The sequence below is a fragment of the Pogonomyrmex barbatus genome, unplaced genomic scaffold, assembly GCF_055798465.1.
Source record: "Pogonomyrmex barbatus isolate J1 unplaced genomic scaffold, ASM5579846v1 scaffold3, whole genome shotgun sequence".
NCBI classification, from domain to species: Eukaryota; Metazoa; Arthropoda; class Insecta; order Hymenoptera; family Formicidae; genus Pogonomyrmex; species Pogonomyrmex barbatus.
Window position 1 is genome coordinate 8,868,825 of NW_028297127.1, and position 14,971 is coordinate 8,883,795.

General features: G+C 38.9%; 3 protein-coding genes across 13 annotated transcripts in view; 2 read left to right on the top strand and 1 right to left on the bottom strand.

Annotated features, from left to right (window-relative positions):
* LOC105428591 (sodium-coupled monocarboxylate transporter 2-like) lies at positions 1–5,220 on the top strand. Of its 3 annotated transcripts, XM_011640983.3 has the most exons (8): positions 1–439; positions 623–968; positions 1,258–1,412; positions 1,522–1,662; positions 2,238–2,346; positions 2,454–2,675; positions 2,777–3,273; positions 3,549–5,220. In XM_011640983.3, the coding sequence occupies exons 1-8, from the start codon at positions 216–218 to the stop codon at positions 3,643–3,645; spliced, it is 1,791 nt and encodes a 596-aa protein (XP_011639285.2). In that variant the 5' UTR covers positions 1–215; the 3' UTR covers positions 3,646–5,220. The 3 variants fall into 3 exon arrangements, with proteins under 3 accessions (XP_011639285.2, XP_011639284.2, XP_088935538.1); XM_011640982.3 differs by having other exon boundaries at positions 2,777–5,220; XM_089079412.1 differs by lacking the exon at positions 2,777–3,273.
* The window catches only part of LOC105428589 (methanethiol oxidase), a 16,961-nt gene continuing 5,894 nt past the window's right edge, over positions 3,905–14,971 (top strand). Inside the window, exons 1-8 of one of the 6 annotated variants that reach the window (XM_011640981.3) lie at positions 8,005–8,963; positions 9,249–9,409; positions 9,492–9,671; positions 9,756–10,059; positions 10,125–10,385; positions 10,548–10,884; positions 10,999–11,121; positions 11,472–11,833. In XM_011640981.3, the coding sequence (XP_011639283.2) occupies positions 8,933–8,963; positions 9,249–9,409; positions 9,492–9,671; positions 9,756–10,059; positions 10,125–10,385; positions 10,548–10,884; positions 10,999–11,121; positions 11,472–11,523 (1,449 nt within the window). In that variant the 5' untranslated portion in view covers positions 8,005–8,932 and the 3' untranslated portion in view covers positions 11,524–11,833. Of the gene's footprint in view, positions 4,576–5,998; positions 6,142–7,178; positions 8,964–9,248; positions 9,410–9,491; positions 10,060–10,124; positions 10,386–10,547; positions 10,885–10,998; positions 11,122–11,471; positions 11,834–14,971 lie in introns of those variants that run through there. The other 5 variants (XM_089079408.1, XM_089079407.1, XM_089079406.1 and 2 more) reach the window with 5 other exon arrangements.
* Positions 11,735–14,971, bottom strand: part of nonC (serine/threonine-protein kinase Smg1) — an 18,769-nt gene continuing 15,532 nt past the window's right edge. For all 4 annotated transcript variants that reach the window (XM_089079398.1, XM_089079399.1, XM_089079397.1 and 1 more), the window contains exons 15-16: positions 13,972–14,955; positions 11,735–13,888 (exon numbers count right to left, since the gene is read on the bottom strand). In XM_089079398.1, the coding sequence (XP_088935524.1) occupies positions 13,704–13,888; positions 13,972–14,955 (1,169 nt within the window). In that variant the 3' untranslated portion in view covers positions 11,735–13,703. The remainder of the gene's footprint in view (positions 13,889–13,971; positions 14,956–14,971) is intronic.

A 14,971-nucleotide genomic window follows, 5' to 3' on the forward strand; every position in this document is an offset into this window, starting at 1 on the left:
GTGGAATTATAACACATGTCGACATATTTGCAAGTCAGCAACCCCAGATTGCGTTTTATTCCTCGTTTCTTACGCCAGATGAAACGGGCCAGGGGTAACGGACGCGAAGAGACGGAAAGAGCTATATCTATCGTGTATCGCATTACCGGCTCGGTATTTAGAAACAGGATAAATCGTTGCGAGGGATTCACTTTCGATCAAACGAAAGAAAAACGATGGAGAATCCTCTAGCTACTGGCGTTTCGTTCAACCAAACGGAAAACTTGAATCGCTTCATATTCGGATGGCTCGATTACTCGCTCTTCTGCTTTTTGCTGTTTGTTAGCATTCTCATCGGCGTGTATTTTGGCTTCTTTAGCAAGCAGAACAACCCAACGGAATATTTTCTAGGTGGTAAACGAATGGGATGTTTTCCTGTCGCGATGAGCATCGTAGCAAGGTCAGTGACTCCTCATTTTCTTTGAATCAAAGAGTCGAATCAATTCGAGTCTGTCTAAAATCAAAATCGACTAACGAAACCGTCTTTTCTTAATCCATACATTTTTTAGAGTTTTCTTTGTCTTTATTCTTTTCGAATATAAATTATATAAATTATAATTTAACGCGAAAATTTACCGTTTAGTCATATCTCGGGTATCACCTTGCTGGGCATCCCCGCGGAAGTCTTTCGTCACGGGACTCAATACGCCGCGTGCGTGATAACGTCGATTCTCACCGCCGTCATCACCTCCTACGTCTTTCTGCCTGTGTTCTACAAGTTGCAGCTAACTAGTACCTTCGAATATCTTGAAGTCAGATTCGCCAGATCGGTCAGAATCCTCTCCTCGGTGCTATTCACCATTTCGCTCTTCATGTACCTGCCTATCGTCATCTACGTACCTGCCATTGCTTTTGCACAAGTCAGCAACCTGAGTGTTCACGCGATAACGCCGATACTCTGTATCGTGTGCATCATTTATACCAGCATTGTAAGTACTTACTTCGCGCGATCAACTCTTGAAATTACGATTACTAATGAAAAATCACTTAAATTAATCTTAACTTCGATAATTATAAACATCGATAATTATAAACATTATCAAGTGACAGCGTTTTAAAGAGGAAATAAAGGAATATTTTACGACTCGTTACGAATTATTTACGTTTGACACTTGATTACAAAATCTGTGTTCTCTACATTCTGAACCTCTTCGCGTACATGAACAATTCTAAATTTCGAAATTTTATATTTCTTGTATTTTTCATTTTCGTACGTAGGGTGGTCTAAAGGCAGTAGTATGGTCGGATACCGTACAATTTTCCATAACCGTCGGCGGGCTTTTTACAGTTCTTATACTGGGGATACTGTCCGTCGGCAGCATTGAGAAAGTGTGGAGGATTTCCGGTGAAGGCGGCCGTCTCATTTTCTTCGAGTAAAATAAAAACTCAAGCAAAAATCTCAATTTCCTTTTTATTTTGTTTTATATTATCGTATCATTTATATTATCATATTGAATCTTAAAAATATCTTTTTTTTTATAGTATGAATCCGAGCCCGTTGGCGAGAAACACTTTTTGGGGTATGGCTATAGGTATGACGATAACGTGGCTCGGACATCTCGGTATTCATCCAGGCGCAGTGCAACGATTTCTCTCAGTGCCTAGAGAAATCGACGCTAAGTAGTAAGTTAATCTTTTTCGACTTCATTATCCAAATGCGATTTGCCATAATCTGTCCATAATCGTCATGAGAAAACTCATGACAAATTTTTTTAGTTACCAATTTTATTCCATGTCATTCCGCGCTATTCATCTCTTTAGAGAAATGATTAATTCGCGACATGCGTGCCACTAGAGCTGCTTAAAATAGCATATGCTATGAGAAAAAAATTCAAAAAAACTAAAACTATACGGTAAAATAGTAACTCCAAATTATTTTTCCATTTATTCATTTATCCATTTATTTTTTAATTATACTCTCTGGCTGCGTTCACTTTGTTCATTTGTGTATTAAAAACGTTAGGCTGTATTATCATTACTGTATTTTTGTCACATAACAAAGATGTAAGACTGGAGTAAGAAAATATGAAATTGCGGTCTCTTTTGTATTTTTTTCCGCTTAATTCTGTAGCAGAATGGCATACTAAATTTCGAATCTCTATAATGGCAAATCAGATAAAAAGATTCGTCTCTGGTTTAGAAAATCTTATGAATTTAGGAGCAATGCGTTTAATAGTTTTTCTTTATTGCAAATACAGCAGCATTGCGATTACTGCAATAGGAATGATAATCGTCAAACTAATTACCGTGTTCACCGGATTAATCATGTTCGCCAAATATTACGATTGTGATCCTCTCCTGACCAAGGTACGACATATGATTCACAAATTATACGGTTCAACGAGTATCACATTACATAAAATTGTGATGTCTTAATCGTAGAAAATTATATCTAAATCTTTTTATTCGAGCAGTCGATTAGCCGCACCGATCAGACTCTACCGTATTACGTAATGGATGTTGCTGGACATTTGCCAGGACTTCCAGGATTATTTCTAGCGGGCTTGGTGAGCGCTGCGCTTGCGACTATGAGCGCTAGCTTAAATACCATGTCCGGCACCATTTACGAGGATTTTATAAATCCGTTGATCCCAGATAGTCCGAGAAAGGAAGTTATGGCCGCCAACATTATGAAGGTAAGCGATCGATTAATATAATCTTTTATGTTCTCCTAAGGGAAGGATTTTTTTTAAAAAAATTAAGAATTTAAGGAATTCAATTAATGGACATTCCCTAGAGCATCGTTGTGATAACCGGCGCGATTTCGGTTGGTCTGGTGTTTCTGGTCGAGCGGCTAGGGCCTGTCTTCCAAATAGCTCTGAGTATGCGTGGTGTGACCGACGGACCTTCCTTGGGCCTTTTCCTGCTAGGAATATTAGTACCCTGGGCCAACGCAAAAGGCGTATTGTTTGGCGGTTGTTTCGGTCTGATAGTCATGCTTTGGCTGGTAGGAGGCACTCAATGGCACACCATACACGACAAAATTAAATACGATTCGTTACCCACGTCGGTGGATGGTTGCCCATATCCGTTGAACGAGACTCTTTCGACCGCGATAACGCCTACTTGGATGGACTCTGGCGAAGAGCCTATGATACTGTTTCAAATATCCTTCGTATATTATACTTTGATAGGAGCAATGATCGTTGTTGTCATCGGCACTATCGCGAGTTACGTTTTTGGCATGGATCTCGAGAACGTAGATCCCGATCATATTGCGCCGATGATGAAAAGGTACAATATGATACGACACCTGATATTTAGAAATATTTATTTTTCGAATTTTCGAATTTTTCGATTAAAGGAGATAAAGAATGTTAAATCTCGGTCTGTCTTTCATTGTAATGTATTATAATCTTTTCCATCACTATCTTTCTCTCTTAAGGATGTCACTTGTTATACGCGTGCATAAAATCATCACTCTCAATACTCTTATCAGGATATCAACATGAATCTCTTTGTGGCAATTTCCATCTTTTGTGGTTTAACTTCAAACTTTGTGTTTACAGATTTCTCCCTTCTCGTGGGTATGCTGAAGTTTCACTAAGAAATGTGCTACCGCTTGATAGCTTACGCCGGAAAAAATCAAGTAATCTTGATTCGTAATTATTTAAATCGATGAGCAAGCTGGAAAGGAATAGGATCAACTCGAGGGATAATAATTGAATTGAATAAATAATAATTTTTTCATTCCGGAAGTATTTCCGCGCCGTATCGCCAACGATGTTTCCAAGTCGGATCTGATGGTTGGACACAAGGGGTGTCTCTTATTGATTAACAGACGCATGCGCCAATCATCTTAGTGCCACACATGCCAGATCGCGGTTGTTTTTCGATCTCTCAGTACCGTTTCCAGCGTCCGTTATGAAACATTGACTGTTACAGTGTTCTTTCCGGAAACTTTCTGGGAAACGGGAAACAAAGATCGAGTGCTATGAGAAATGTCTTTGATCGTTTTTCAGTAGACCAAGAGGTCTCGTCACTGTTAAATTTTGCTCGACATTGAAAAAAATACCCGAACAATTGATCGTTGTTTTTACAACAAATGTTTCAGCTGTCGAAAGGATCGGAATCGAAGACAATTAAAAGATTAATCGCGGAAAGCGATAGTTACGCGATACACAACAATTTAAATTAAACTACTGGACGGTGAACGGAAAGTTACGTCCCTGAAGATGTTGATCGGAGTTGCTCGGGGATGGCCGCGTATTCTCACAGATAGGATGGCCGCGCCTACACGTGGGGCGAGTATTCTCACGAATAGCAAGTGTCCTCGACCTGACCTCGCATCGTCCAACAAGTACGAGTGCCGATACGCTTGACAACATCCTCACAGCTGTCCTTCAATCGCGGCTTTTTAATCGCTCCTACGACCGGATGACATTTCATCTTGTGACGTCGCCAATATCTCCAAGTGATGGACCATCGGTCACCGGAAATGTCAATGCGCGATCGACACATCAAAGATTGCTACTGAGTACCAAAGGCCGAAGGCTAAAAATTCTTATCATATACGTGGGATATTCATAATAAAAGGTTTATAACAGGCGTTAATCTGTCACAGAGATTATAGTTCATCTATCCATCTATTATATAAATGAGGATCCTAAATAGGAGCTGTTACGATAATCGTCGTACATCACGGAAAGCTCATTATTCTTTTCGTACGTTGTTAGACATGCAAAAGTGAATGATGTAAATAAATCATCGCGAATCTATTTAGAATGAATCATGAATCACGATTTGCACACGGTCTTTCAATCTTTTTACGGTATAGATAATTGCACCAAAGGCCTCATACAATTTCACTGAACGCGCACATCTGGTCATACTTTTAATGCGAACGTGACATATTATGGATAATCATTCGCGGAAGATCGATGATACATAAAAGTTTTATCAATCATCGTTGTTTGAATAGATGCAATACGGTGAAGAGGAAATCCGCTCAAACAGGTTTGATCGTGGAATTTTGTTCGTGGAATTTTGTTTCGTTGTTTGATCGGCAAGTCGGCAGAGACAAAACGGGTGGCATGCCGAAGCACAGCCGTGCGTACAGCCGCGCCTCGCCTTTAATAATAGATAAAAACCGTAGGCGCCCGTGCCGAAAAAAGAACAGAAACCGAGAGCACCCTAACAGAGAGAGAGAGAGAGAGAGAGAGAGAGAGAGAGAGAGAGAGAGAGAGAGAGAGAATGAGAAAGAGAAGTAGTCTTCAGTTTGGCCGATGCTAATGAAAAAAGCACATCGGTTATTATATGAGTCGTATCAGTGTATACATACATGTTTTAATCTCAGTTAACTTCATCATTGTTTGAATCTCTCATCTGATTCTTAACGTGAAGGACCATCCAATTGAATGAAAAAGAATGGAGAAGATGTTCATATTTATCCAAAAATGTCGAGACTCGCTCCATCGACGTGACAACAAAGAACAATTTGTTTCTCTCTGTCGTTAAATGATGATCGTTATTGAATGAAAATGTCGTTAAACGCCTACATCCTTGAGTTTCCAGCGAGTTTCGTCCTATCGAAATTGTTTTCAGCATTAAATCGCAGCTTTCTTTCAATATTATTCGCGCGGAGCAGTGACGAGTGCAAAGTAGTCGTCATCGCCAACGATTTTATTCTTTCCTTCGACGATCGACGACAATTAGATCTCGACTTTGTATCTTGTATCTCGAAAACGATATCAGAGACATGATGCAATGAGAGAGAGCGAAAGATGTATTTAGATATTTGTTGGAAATGATCGTGCCGTCGATGCAAAAAAGTTTGTTGGGGCTAACAGTGTTGATGATTGTTGGCGTAACGACCTTCCTATTCAGCAGGAAGCTCATACTGGAGACGCGCAGGCGGGACAGTTTGCTCCTCGACATGATCGCTAATGTTAGCGGCCATTTGAATCGACTTGACAGCGGCTTCGATGACATTGCCACGCAGACGGGAATCGCGCGGAATCGCTTATCGCGGCTGATCGCGCTCCACCGGGAGAACTTCTTGGTGTGCGCTTTGCTCGACGAGAAACACAGACATATGCGAGCGTCCAGCGGGAAATCGATAAGAAGAAGAAAACGACGATTCGTCGTATCGCACTATCATCGGTGAGCGATTCGAGAAATTCGTCGGATATAATTCGTCGAAGATGCCGAAAGCACTAGATCAATATGTACCACCAAATTATGTATTAATTACGTTTAATCTACGCTTTATATTTAATGAGAAATTTAATGAGAATATTTTTCTCAATATCAACAAAGTATATATATAAATACTTGAATTTGTTTTAAGAATACGCTTGGGCGCACGTACGATAATTCCTTCTACCGTGTGTATTACAACTGCTAAGCTTACCATCAATTCGTAATTACCAATAATTTGTAATCGATATACATCTAATCGTATCGATTTAATAAAATAATAGATAAGAACGATATATTAATCTCGTTTTGATAAGGCAATCATTCGTAAGCTATAGGATTTCTATTGCAAAAATGCACATTGCGGGTGGAACATATCATAGATTATAGAGTTTATTTTTAACGAATAGAGAATGCGATAGGTCGATCATCCTATTTCAGAAATCAGATGTTCAAAATGGGGCCAATTAATGAATTCGCGATCATACTGGAACGCTTACAAATAGTAATTGTTGTTTCAGATCTAGAATATTAGAATATGAAGTATAAATGCGATCGATGAGTAATATCGTGCCAATGGTATTGTTATTACAAATGTATGTATGTATGTATGTATGTATGTATGTATGTATGTATGTATGTATGTATGTATGTATGTATGTATGTATGTATGTATGTATGTATGTATGTATGTATGTATGTATGTATGTATGTATGTATGTATGTATGTATGTATGTATGTATGTATGTATGTATGTATGTATGTATGTATGTATGTATGTATGTATGTATGTATGTATGTATGTATGTATGTATGTATGTATGTATGTATGTATGTATGTATGTATGTATGTATGTATGTATGTATGTATGTATGTATGTATGTATGTATGTATGTATGTATGTATGTATGTATGTATGTATGTATGTATGTATGTATGTATGTATGTATGTATGTATGTATGTATGTATGTATGTATGTATGTATGTATGTATGTATGTATGTATGTATGTATGTATGTATGTATGTATGTATGTATGTATGTATGTATGTATGTATGTATGTATGTATGTATGTATGTATGTATGTATGTATGTATGTATGTATGTATATAGAGGAGAAGAGAAAAAAGGGAGAGAATAGATTGTCCGTAAAATCATACAATTTGAATCGAATTTAAGCGAATATTACTTAAATTCAAATATTGTGTATGAGTTTTTATTGTGTAGAACGTTATACGACATTATTATTAACGTTCTGTTACGGAATGTCATGTGTTAAATGCAAATTTACATGTATCAAGTATTCGCATTATAAGTTGCTCGCATATAAAATATATACAGGCTGTTCAGATTCGCGGAGAAATGTTTTTCGCTGATTTCTCTTTATCAAAAGATTCATATTAATACGATACAGATATTATTGAAAAGTAAATTCATTTATCAGTTTAAAAAATTTGTCAAAAAGTCTATTCTTAAAACATTTTTACAAATTTGAGAATTTTTATATATGGATGGATGATATATGGGTGGATCGATACATTAGTGCTTTAGTGTATGACATACATAAATGTAATATAATATACTTGTATATACTTTGTTTGAGTGTTATCAATAAATTATAAACAGATCAGCGTCATGATTCGACATATCGCGTTCTCCTTACTTTATATGTACATACATTTTCACTTAATGTATGTTGCACGCGCGCGCGCACACACACTCACTCACCCACCTACACACACCGCGCGCGCGCGCGCACGCACGCACGCGCGCGCACGCACACACCCCCACCCCCACCCACCCACCCACTCACCCCCACCCACCCACACACCCACACACACACACACACACACACACACACATTCGCGAGATAAATACAATCTTTTTCTCGCAAAGATCTTGTACGTGTAATTATTTTTATAATTCTCTTGGAAAAAGATGCAAATAAATCATTTATGTGTATCTTGTGTATAGGTATGTGTCTGCTTCATCTCTCTCCTGTATAATCGTTGAACAACCAGTTATCGATCCAAAAGACAAGTCTCTGATAACATAAAAAAGTTCAAACTCTTCATAAAACAATAATAGGTAAACAAAAAGAATTGAATTAAAAGAGAGATGAACGTTTTTCGTCACATCTGGATAACTGAATCGACTTTTTTTAACTGTGGATTTAAACAAGTATATTTAGTCATCTATACTGTAACGTAACGTATAGTTAGGTATAGTTAAGTCTACCTTATAGTTATATGCTCCCGAGATAGCATCGTCGCACGCGTTACATCATCTTTTGATATAAAATCATCTCTTTAATAGAATCATCTCTTATCAGCGCACGACGACAATAAAATCATTTTGTATCATCTCTCGTCGCGCATTGCAATAATAAAAAGTGTTTCTTTTTCGACGATGTTTGCTTTCGAATAATTCGGCTGCAATTTTGATTTCTTTTCTTTCAATTGTAGTTATATCTTATCATTCGACCCAAGTTTAACATGACTTCCCAAGATTTCAGTTCGTTTTCCCAATCGGTTTGCTCAATCGGTGAAACGGATCTATGCGTCAATTCCGTCATGAGCGATTCCATCTTGCGCTTATTTATGACTCAAAGTTTAAAAAACGCACGCATTCAAGGACAAACGCTACACGATATCCCCCTCTCCCGTTTTTGATCAAAACTGTACATAACTGTACGCTTCGTCAAGTTCCGAGTTGGTCGAGAGCAATCAGTCGTAGCTCTCGAGTTTGTTGAATGGTGTATCACGCGATGGCGGAAAACAAAGGTACTGTCTCGCAATATTATAGATTCGATTATCAATAGTATTTAATTAGCGCAACAATCACTGAGTGCTACAATCACTGGATACCAAAATCATCATTCTACTTTGATTAAATGAGAGAGAGAGAGAGAGAGAGAGAGATGAAAAAAAGAGAGAGAAAGACTAATAAAGAGATCTCATTCTAGATTTACAGTGGCTCTCCTAGTTGCGATGCTCGGGCGAGATCATCACTGTATAATTCATAATCTATCGCATGATTTTAACCCTTGAAAATGATTTTTGTCGTAGCGTATTCTGGCTGTGGGCCGGGTTACAGAAGTCCGAAAGCGGCGATGCTCGAAGGACCACGCGAAAAGCTTCTATACGTCATTGGCATACACACAGATCCCCAGAAAGCCGATGTCCTTTGCACCGTGGATGTCGATCCCGACAGTCCCACATACTGTCAGGTACTCTACGTAAAAATTGCATTTGTAAATTAAGTGAAAATTCTCGGAAAAAGAAATTCAGAAACAAAATTTGGAAATGCAGATAATACACAAGCTAAGAATGTTAGCGATCGGTGACGAGTTACATCATTCTGGCTGGAACATCTGTAGCAGCTGTCACGGATCGTCGCGCAAACGCGATATCCTGGTGTTGCCCTGTCTGATGTCAGATCGGATATATCTGATTGATACAAGTGAGGAAAGAATGCCCAAGATCAAAAAGGTACCACGTGTGAATGAAGTCCTCTTTGCGAGGATACAGACAAATATGATATATAAAGATATATGCGATATTCTATTTTGTAAGGTTCTGGAACCGGAGGAGATGCGTAAGTACGGAATATCCACACCACATACTTCGCATTGCTTGCCAACTGGTGAGATAATGATCTCCACAATGGGAAATCTTAATGGCGACGGATTGGGCGAATTTTTCTGCGTCGATGCGGAGACTCTACAAGCGAAAGGTACCTGGACGAAAGGTCATAAAAAAGCAGCTTTCGGATACGACTTTTGGTACCAACCGTACCATGATGCACTTATCGCTACGGAATGGGGTGCACCTCGTGTCTTTAAAAAAGGATTCATTATAAAGGACGTTTACGATCCTGGTAAATATTTGTCAAAGAATCGAAATTTTTTTTGGGGGGGGCAGTGACTTAGTTGCAATTTGCAGATATCTATGGCAGAAACTTGAACGTTTATTCGTGGAACGAACGAAAGTTGAAACAGACTATCCATCTGGGAGACGATGGAATCGCGCCTCTTGAAATAAGATTTCTTCATAATCCCATGGCAGCCGAAGGATTCGTGGGTTGTGCGGTTACGTCCAACGTTTACCGATTTTATAAGACGGATGATAACTTGTGGAAGGTCGAAAAGGTGATTCAGATACCGTCAAAAAAAATCGAGGGATGGATCGCACCTCAAATGTCAGGTATCGTGAATTTTGTTGTCCTTGAAAATTTCAATGAGATTTTGCAACTACTCGGACATACGATTGTCGATAGAAACTCGTGCGATCGCGACGTCTTTTGCGACAATAGCTTGTTGACTCCTTCCTTCTATTTTCTCTTACGCTTCTTTTTTCATCCTTCAGGCATGATCACAGATATTCTGCTCAGTCTTGACGATAAGTATCTGTATCTATCCAACTGGTTACACGGCGACGTCAGACAATACGATATCTCTGATACGAGGAACCCGAAATTGACGGGTCAAGTTTTTCTAGGAGGATCGATACTGAGCGATTCGCAGATACGAGTAACGCAAGATGAGGACACTACCGACCGTCAGCCCGACCCCGTCTACGTGAAGGGACGTAGATTGTATGGTGCTCCGCAAATGTTGCAACTAAGTTTAGACGGACGTCGTTTATACGTGACTACATCGATCTTTAAACCGTGGGACAAGCAGTTTTATCCCGATCTTTTTAAGTAGGTGCAATCTTTCTCTTTGTCCTTTCTTTTTTTTTTCCTAAATATAATATGAAATCTTTACAAATTTTATTCTTGTTTAAACAATGTGATGACACTTGGCGCGCTATTTAGATATGGATCGACGATGGTGAAGCTTGATGTCGACATCGAGAAGGGCGGCATGAAGCTCGACCATCAATTCCTCGTTGATTTCGGCGCCGATAAGACCGATATTTTGTTAGCCCATGAGATGAGGTGAGAAATATTCCACCAGATATTTTTACCAATAATTATGTATTGCAGTTTACCGCATCGATGAAAGAGAACTTTATTTAAATTTACTAGAAAAATTAATGAATCAAAAGAAATTAATTTCTCGGAATTTATATTATCCAATGATGATTTCGTAAGGTTTTTAATTCTTGACTTTCTTTTTTCCTTTTTCTAATTTCGATTTTAGTTTTTAACCTCGATAAGGATACATTTGCTTTTGCAAATTAAATTATCATAAATTTCTCTTAATCCATTAATTGTTCATTTAGATATAGAGCTTGTTGCATTATTACCGCCAGCAATTTTATCGTGTCACATTAATCTTTGTATAGATATCCTGGTGGAGATTGTACTTCCGATATATGGTTACCGGAGAAACTCTAAATTTCATGATCGGATTGGATGTGGAGTTAATGACACTTTAATACTTGCAAGAATAGCGATGCAGCATGTTTTTATATCATAATTTTTTATGACTTCCTTTCTCCAGTGAAATTCGTAGACCTTTTGTATATAGAAAATTATTCGTAAATATTCCTTCATTGGGATAAATAAATGAATGATGGGTAAATTAATATAGAATACTTACAGAATATTCTCGTTTGTTTCCATGGTAGTCTTATAATTCCAGCATTGCAATCAAGTAATATAGAGATTTTATATTGTATGGAAATACATAATGTTACATGATGAATGATAATCTTTTTTTTTTTATTCTACAAATAAAATCTGTTTTACGCCAAAGTTGTGATCTTTCGTTGTGCAAAGTTTGTCGAAATGTTCTATTAGAAATTATTCAAAAATTGCGTGGCGACGTAAAAGAAAATTCGTTGCATTTCCACTAAGAACCATGTTAATCGATTTTATTCTTGTTCCCGTAATAAAGTTTTATATCGCGTCTGCACGTGTATAGTATCCAAAGAGTTACATTAAACTAAATTTATAATGGCCGCATACAATTTCAAAATTAGCGATAAACATTTAAAAGAAACGAGTCTTTGTTATTATTTTTGCAATATGTGAAAAAATATTAACGCGATTATGTGGATATTTAAAGAAATGATTGGGCGAAGTATGCAACGCCAGAGAGTAGCGAGGACAACATCGAGTGTCAATGTTGGCTACAAGGCTGATAAATCTTTCTTCTTTTGCCCGGATTGTCCGATATTAATAGTAAAACTGAAACACCAAGTAGACGCGACAAATTGTCAAAGCCATGCGTGTACCTACTGCAAAAATGATTTTGTCCCATTGATCGATAATAAATTCCGATCGCTCCGCAAAATTTTTTTTTTTAATACATATACATACGTACGGTCGCACACACGGGTACGTATGCCTTGAGTTTGGAGATGGTTTGGCAAGGTCCCAGCTAGCCCACTGCACCATCTCAAACCGTGGCGAGTTATGAGTGGCGAGAAAACATACTTTTTGCGAGATATAGCGCAACACGAATATTTTTTGATAAAATAACGTTTGCGTTCGACAAAACAGGCTCGTAAAATATATTAAAATATATTAAAAACTTATATTTCGCTTCGGTATATGTTAAAAACCCGTTTTCATCGACTACAAACATTATTTTATCAAAAAACACATCCACTATGCTGTGTCTTGCAAGAATTTCCATTTCGTGTATTTTCTCATTTCTGACATCATGCGATTCAAGATGGCTACAGTAAACTAGCAAAAACCTTAATTACAACTCAATAACAATAGATTATTCTAATCTCGTTAAATTGGATCCTTTTCTTTTTATAATTTTGTCTTTTTATCTCGGTTTAAAAATAATGCTGTTTTTATGTAATTTCGAATTCTGAATTAATGGTCAAGTGTGCTCATGTACACCATATATCGAGAATTATGCAACGTTACATCGGCATAAACACTGATCCACATATCTCGATTAAAAGGTCAGGCGTTCTTTCTTTGACGCGATAGCATTACACGATGGTAAAGCTCGTATTAACCATTACATAATGAATATTGATAGCGTAATCGTCGCTACGACCGTTATCGAGACTTATCATCGTCATCGGACTTCCTGTTAATATCGTCAGCCGAACTTCTCGCGACTACACCATTAGCGTGGTAAAGATACGTGGCCGATTCTATGTTTCTCTCAAAAATTTGTGACCTTCAAAAAGAATACTATTTATCTGTGCTCGATACCGTATATCTGTTCTCGTTTACTTTCAAAGAAGAGACAGGCAGAGAGAGGGGGGGAGGGGAAGGAAAAGGGAGAGAGAGGAGAGGGAGGAAAAAAGAATCGTTAAGTATAACAGATCACAGATGCATCAATCTCATTTTTGAGACAACTGTAGAATCGGCACTCGGCATAATAGGTTTCCAGTTGTCGCGTCGGAGAGATCGATCCGCAATCAAGCTGAGAAACCGACTTGTTTCCCGGATGTTTTTGCCAAATACTCCACCACCTGGTTTCGAGCGGAGTGTTTTGCCTCCTACGGCAACGTAGGGCGACGCAGGTACGACGGTACGAATTTGAGTACCGTGTGAGACGAATGTCGAGCCATTGAGGCGCGTGAGCGCCAACCGTCGTTCGTTCAGACCCACGGTGTCCAGCCCTCATACAACAAGGCCAAATTATCGTTGCTCTGCGCTTCACGTATCACGTATTCCACCTGTTCGGCCGTGGTGTATTTGCGTGACGGTTGCGGATCACGGCCTTCGAGTTTCATGCGCACGCGACGCCACACGTTCAGCGCGTAAGCATTTCTCTCTTGCACAGCTAAAAAAAGATAAATAAGAATTATGAACGATCTTTGGAAATCGCGAAGGTATCGATAAGAGGATGGATCGAAGACTACTTACCCTTGCCCGTGGTCGGGTCTCTGACCAATGGTGCCCCCTTTCTCGGACTCAAACATACACTGTTTTGTCGCATCAGCTTACCCTTCTTCCTCTTCCTTCTCTTCTTCGGCAGATTATCCGCCAGTTTCTCCGTGCCCTTGATCGGATTCAGATTACGCTCGTTTGCAAATTCCAGCAATCGATTGTACAGTCTGGGCACTTTAATTGTCATCACTTCCAATTCGTTCTTGATCACCATGCCGTGAGTCGAATCGAAATTCTCAGCTTCCAATTCCTTCACCACCGTCGATATGTTTTCCGTAAAGGACCGATAAGCGGATAAAAAATCTTGCAAACCGTCAATATTCTCCTGTTTAGCCATTGTCTTTAGTAACGCTCTAACCTCCGACATCAGTCGGTGATGTTCGGCGAGTACGTTTTGCAAATTCATAACTCGCTCTCTCAAATAGTCTTCTGCCGTGAAAAGAGCCTCTTGTTTCTCCTGTAGCTTCTTCTGAGTGTCGATTATTGCCTCGGACACGATTTTTTCGGCCTGTTTCAACCATGCGGCGTCCACGTTGTTTTCCAGTTGTAACAGCTGCACGAGGCTCTCCTCTATCATGGTAACAGTAATATTCAAGTTGATCGTCAGCATGCAACTCTCCTCCCAGTGTTTGATCAATTTGACTAGATTGGCATCGTGCGTCACACTCTCTGATGTCCTGGTTCTCAGGGCCTCGTAGTGTAATATTGAATTACACGCGCTTACCACCATCGCGGCTAGATTGTGCTGCCTAGATAACTTGTCACACGATGACAAGACAGCGTTATCGAACGCGGACATAACTTCGCCTAGTGCTGGATTGGCGCCGGCAGCCCACTTGAGACGTTGTATAGCGCTCGAGATAAGATTCTGTTGTTGTTCGCGCGCTTCACAAACTCGCGACTGCAAGTTGGACAGTTTCGCTGCCTTTTTTCGTAACTCTAACATGAAAGTAGAGCGATCTAAAGAAAAAAAAAA

What these genes read in the sequence shown, in the direction of transcription:
- LOC105428591 (XM_011640982.3), top strand. Translation starts at nt 216, where the DNA reads ATGGAGAATCCTCTAGCTACTGGCGTTTCGTTCAACCAAACGGAAAAC. An exon ending in GCATCATTTATACCAGCATT is followed by an intron (nt 969 to 1,257) that starts GTAAGTACTTAC and finishes TTTCGTACGTAG; the next exon opens with GGTGGTCTAAAGGCAGTAGT. An exon ending in GTGATCCTCTCCTGACCAAG is followed by an intron (nt 2,347 to 2,453) that starts GTACGACATATG and finishes TTATTCGAGCAG; the next exon opens with TCGATTAGCCGCACCGATCA.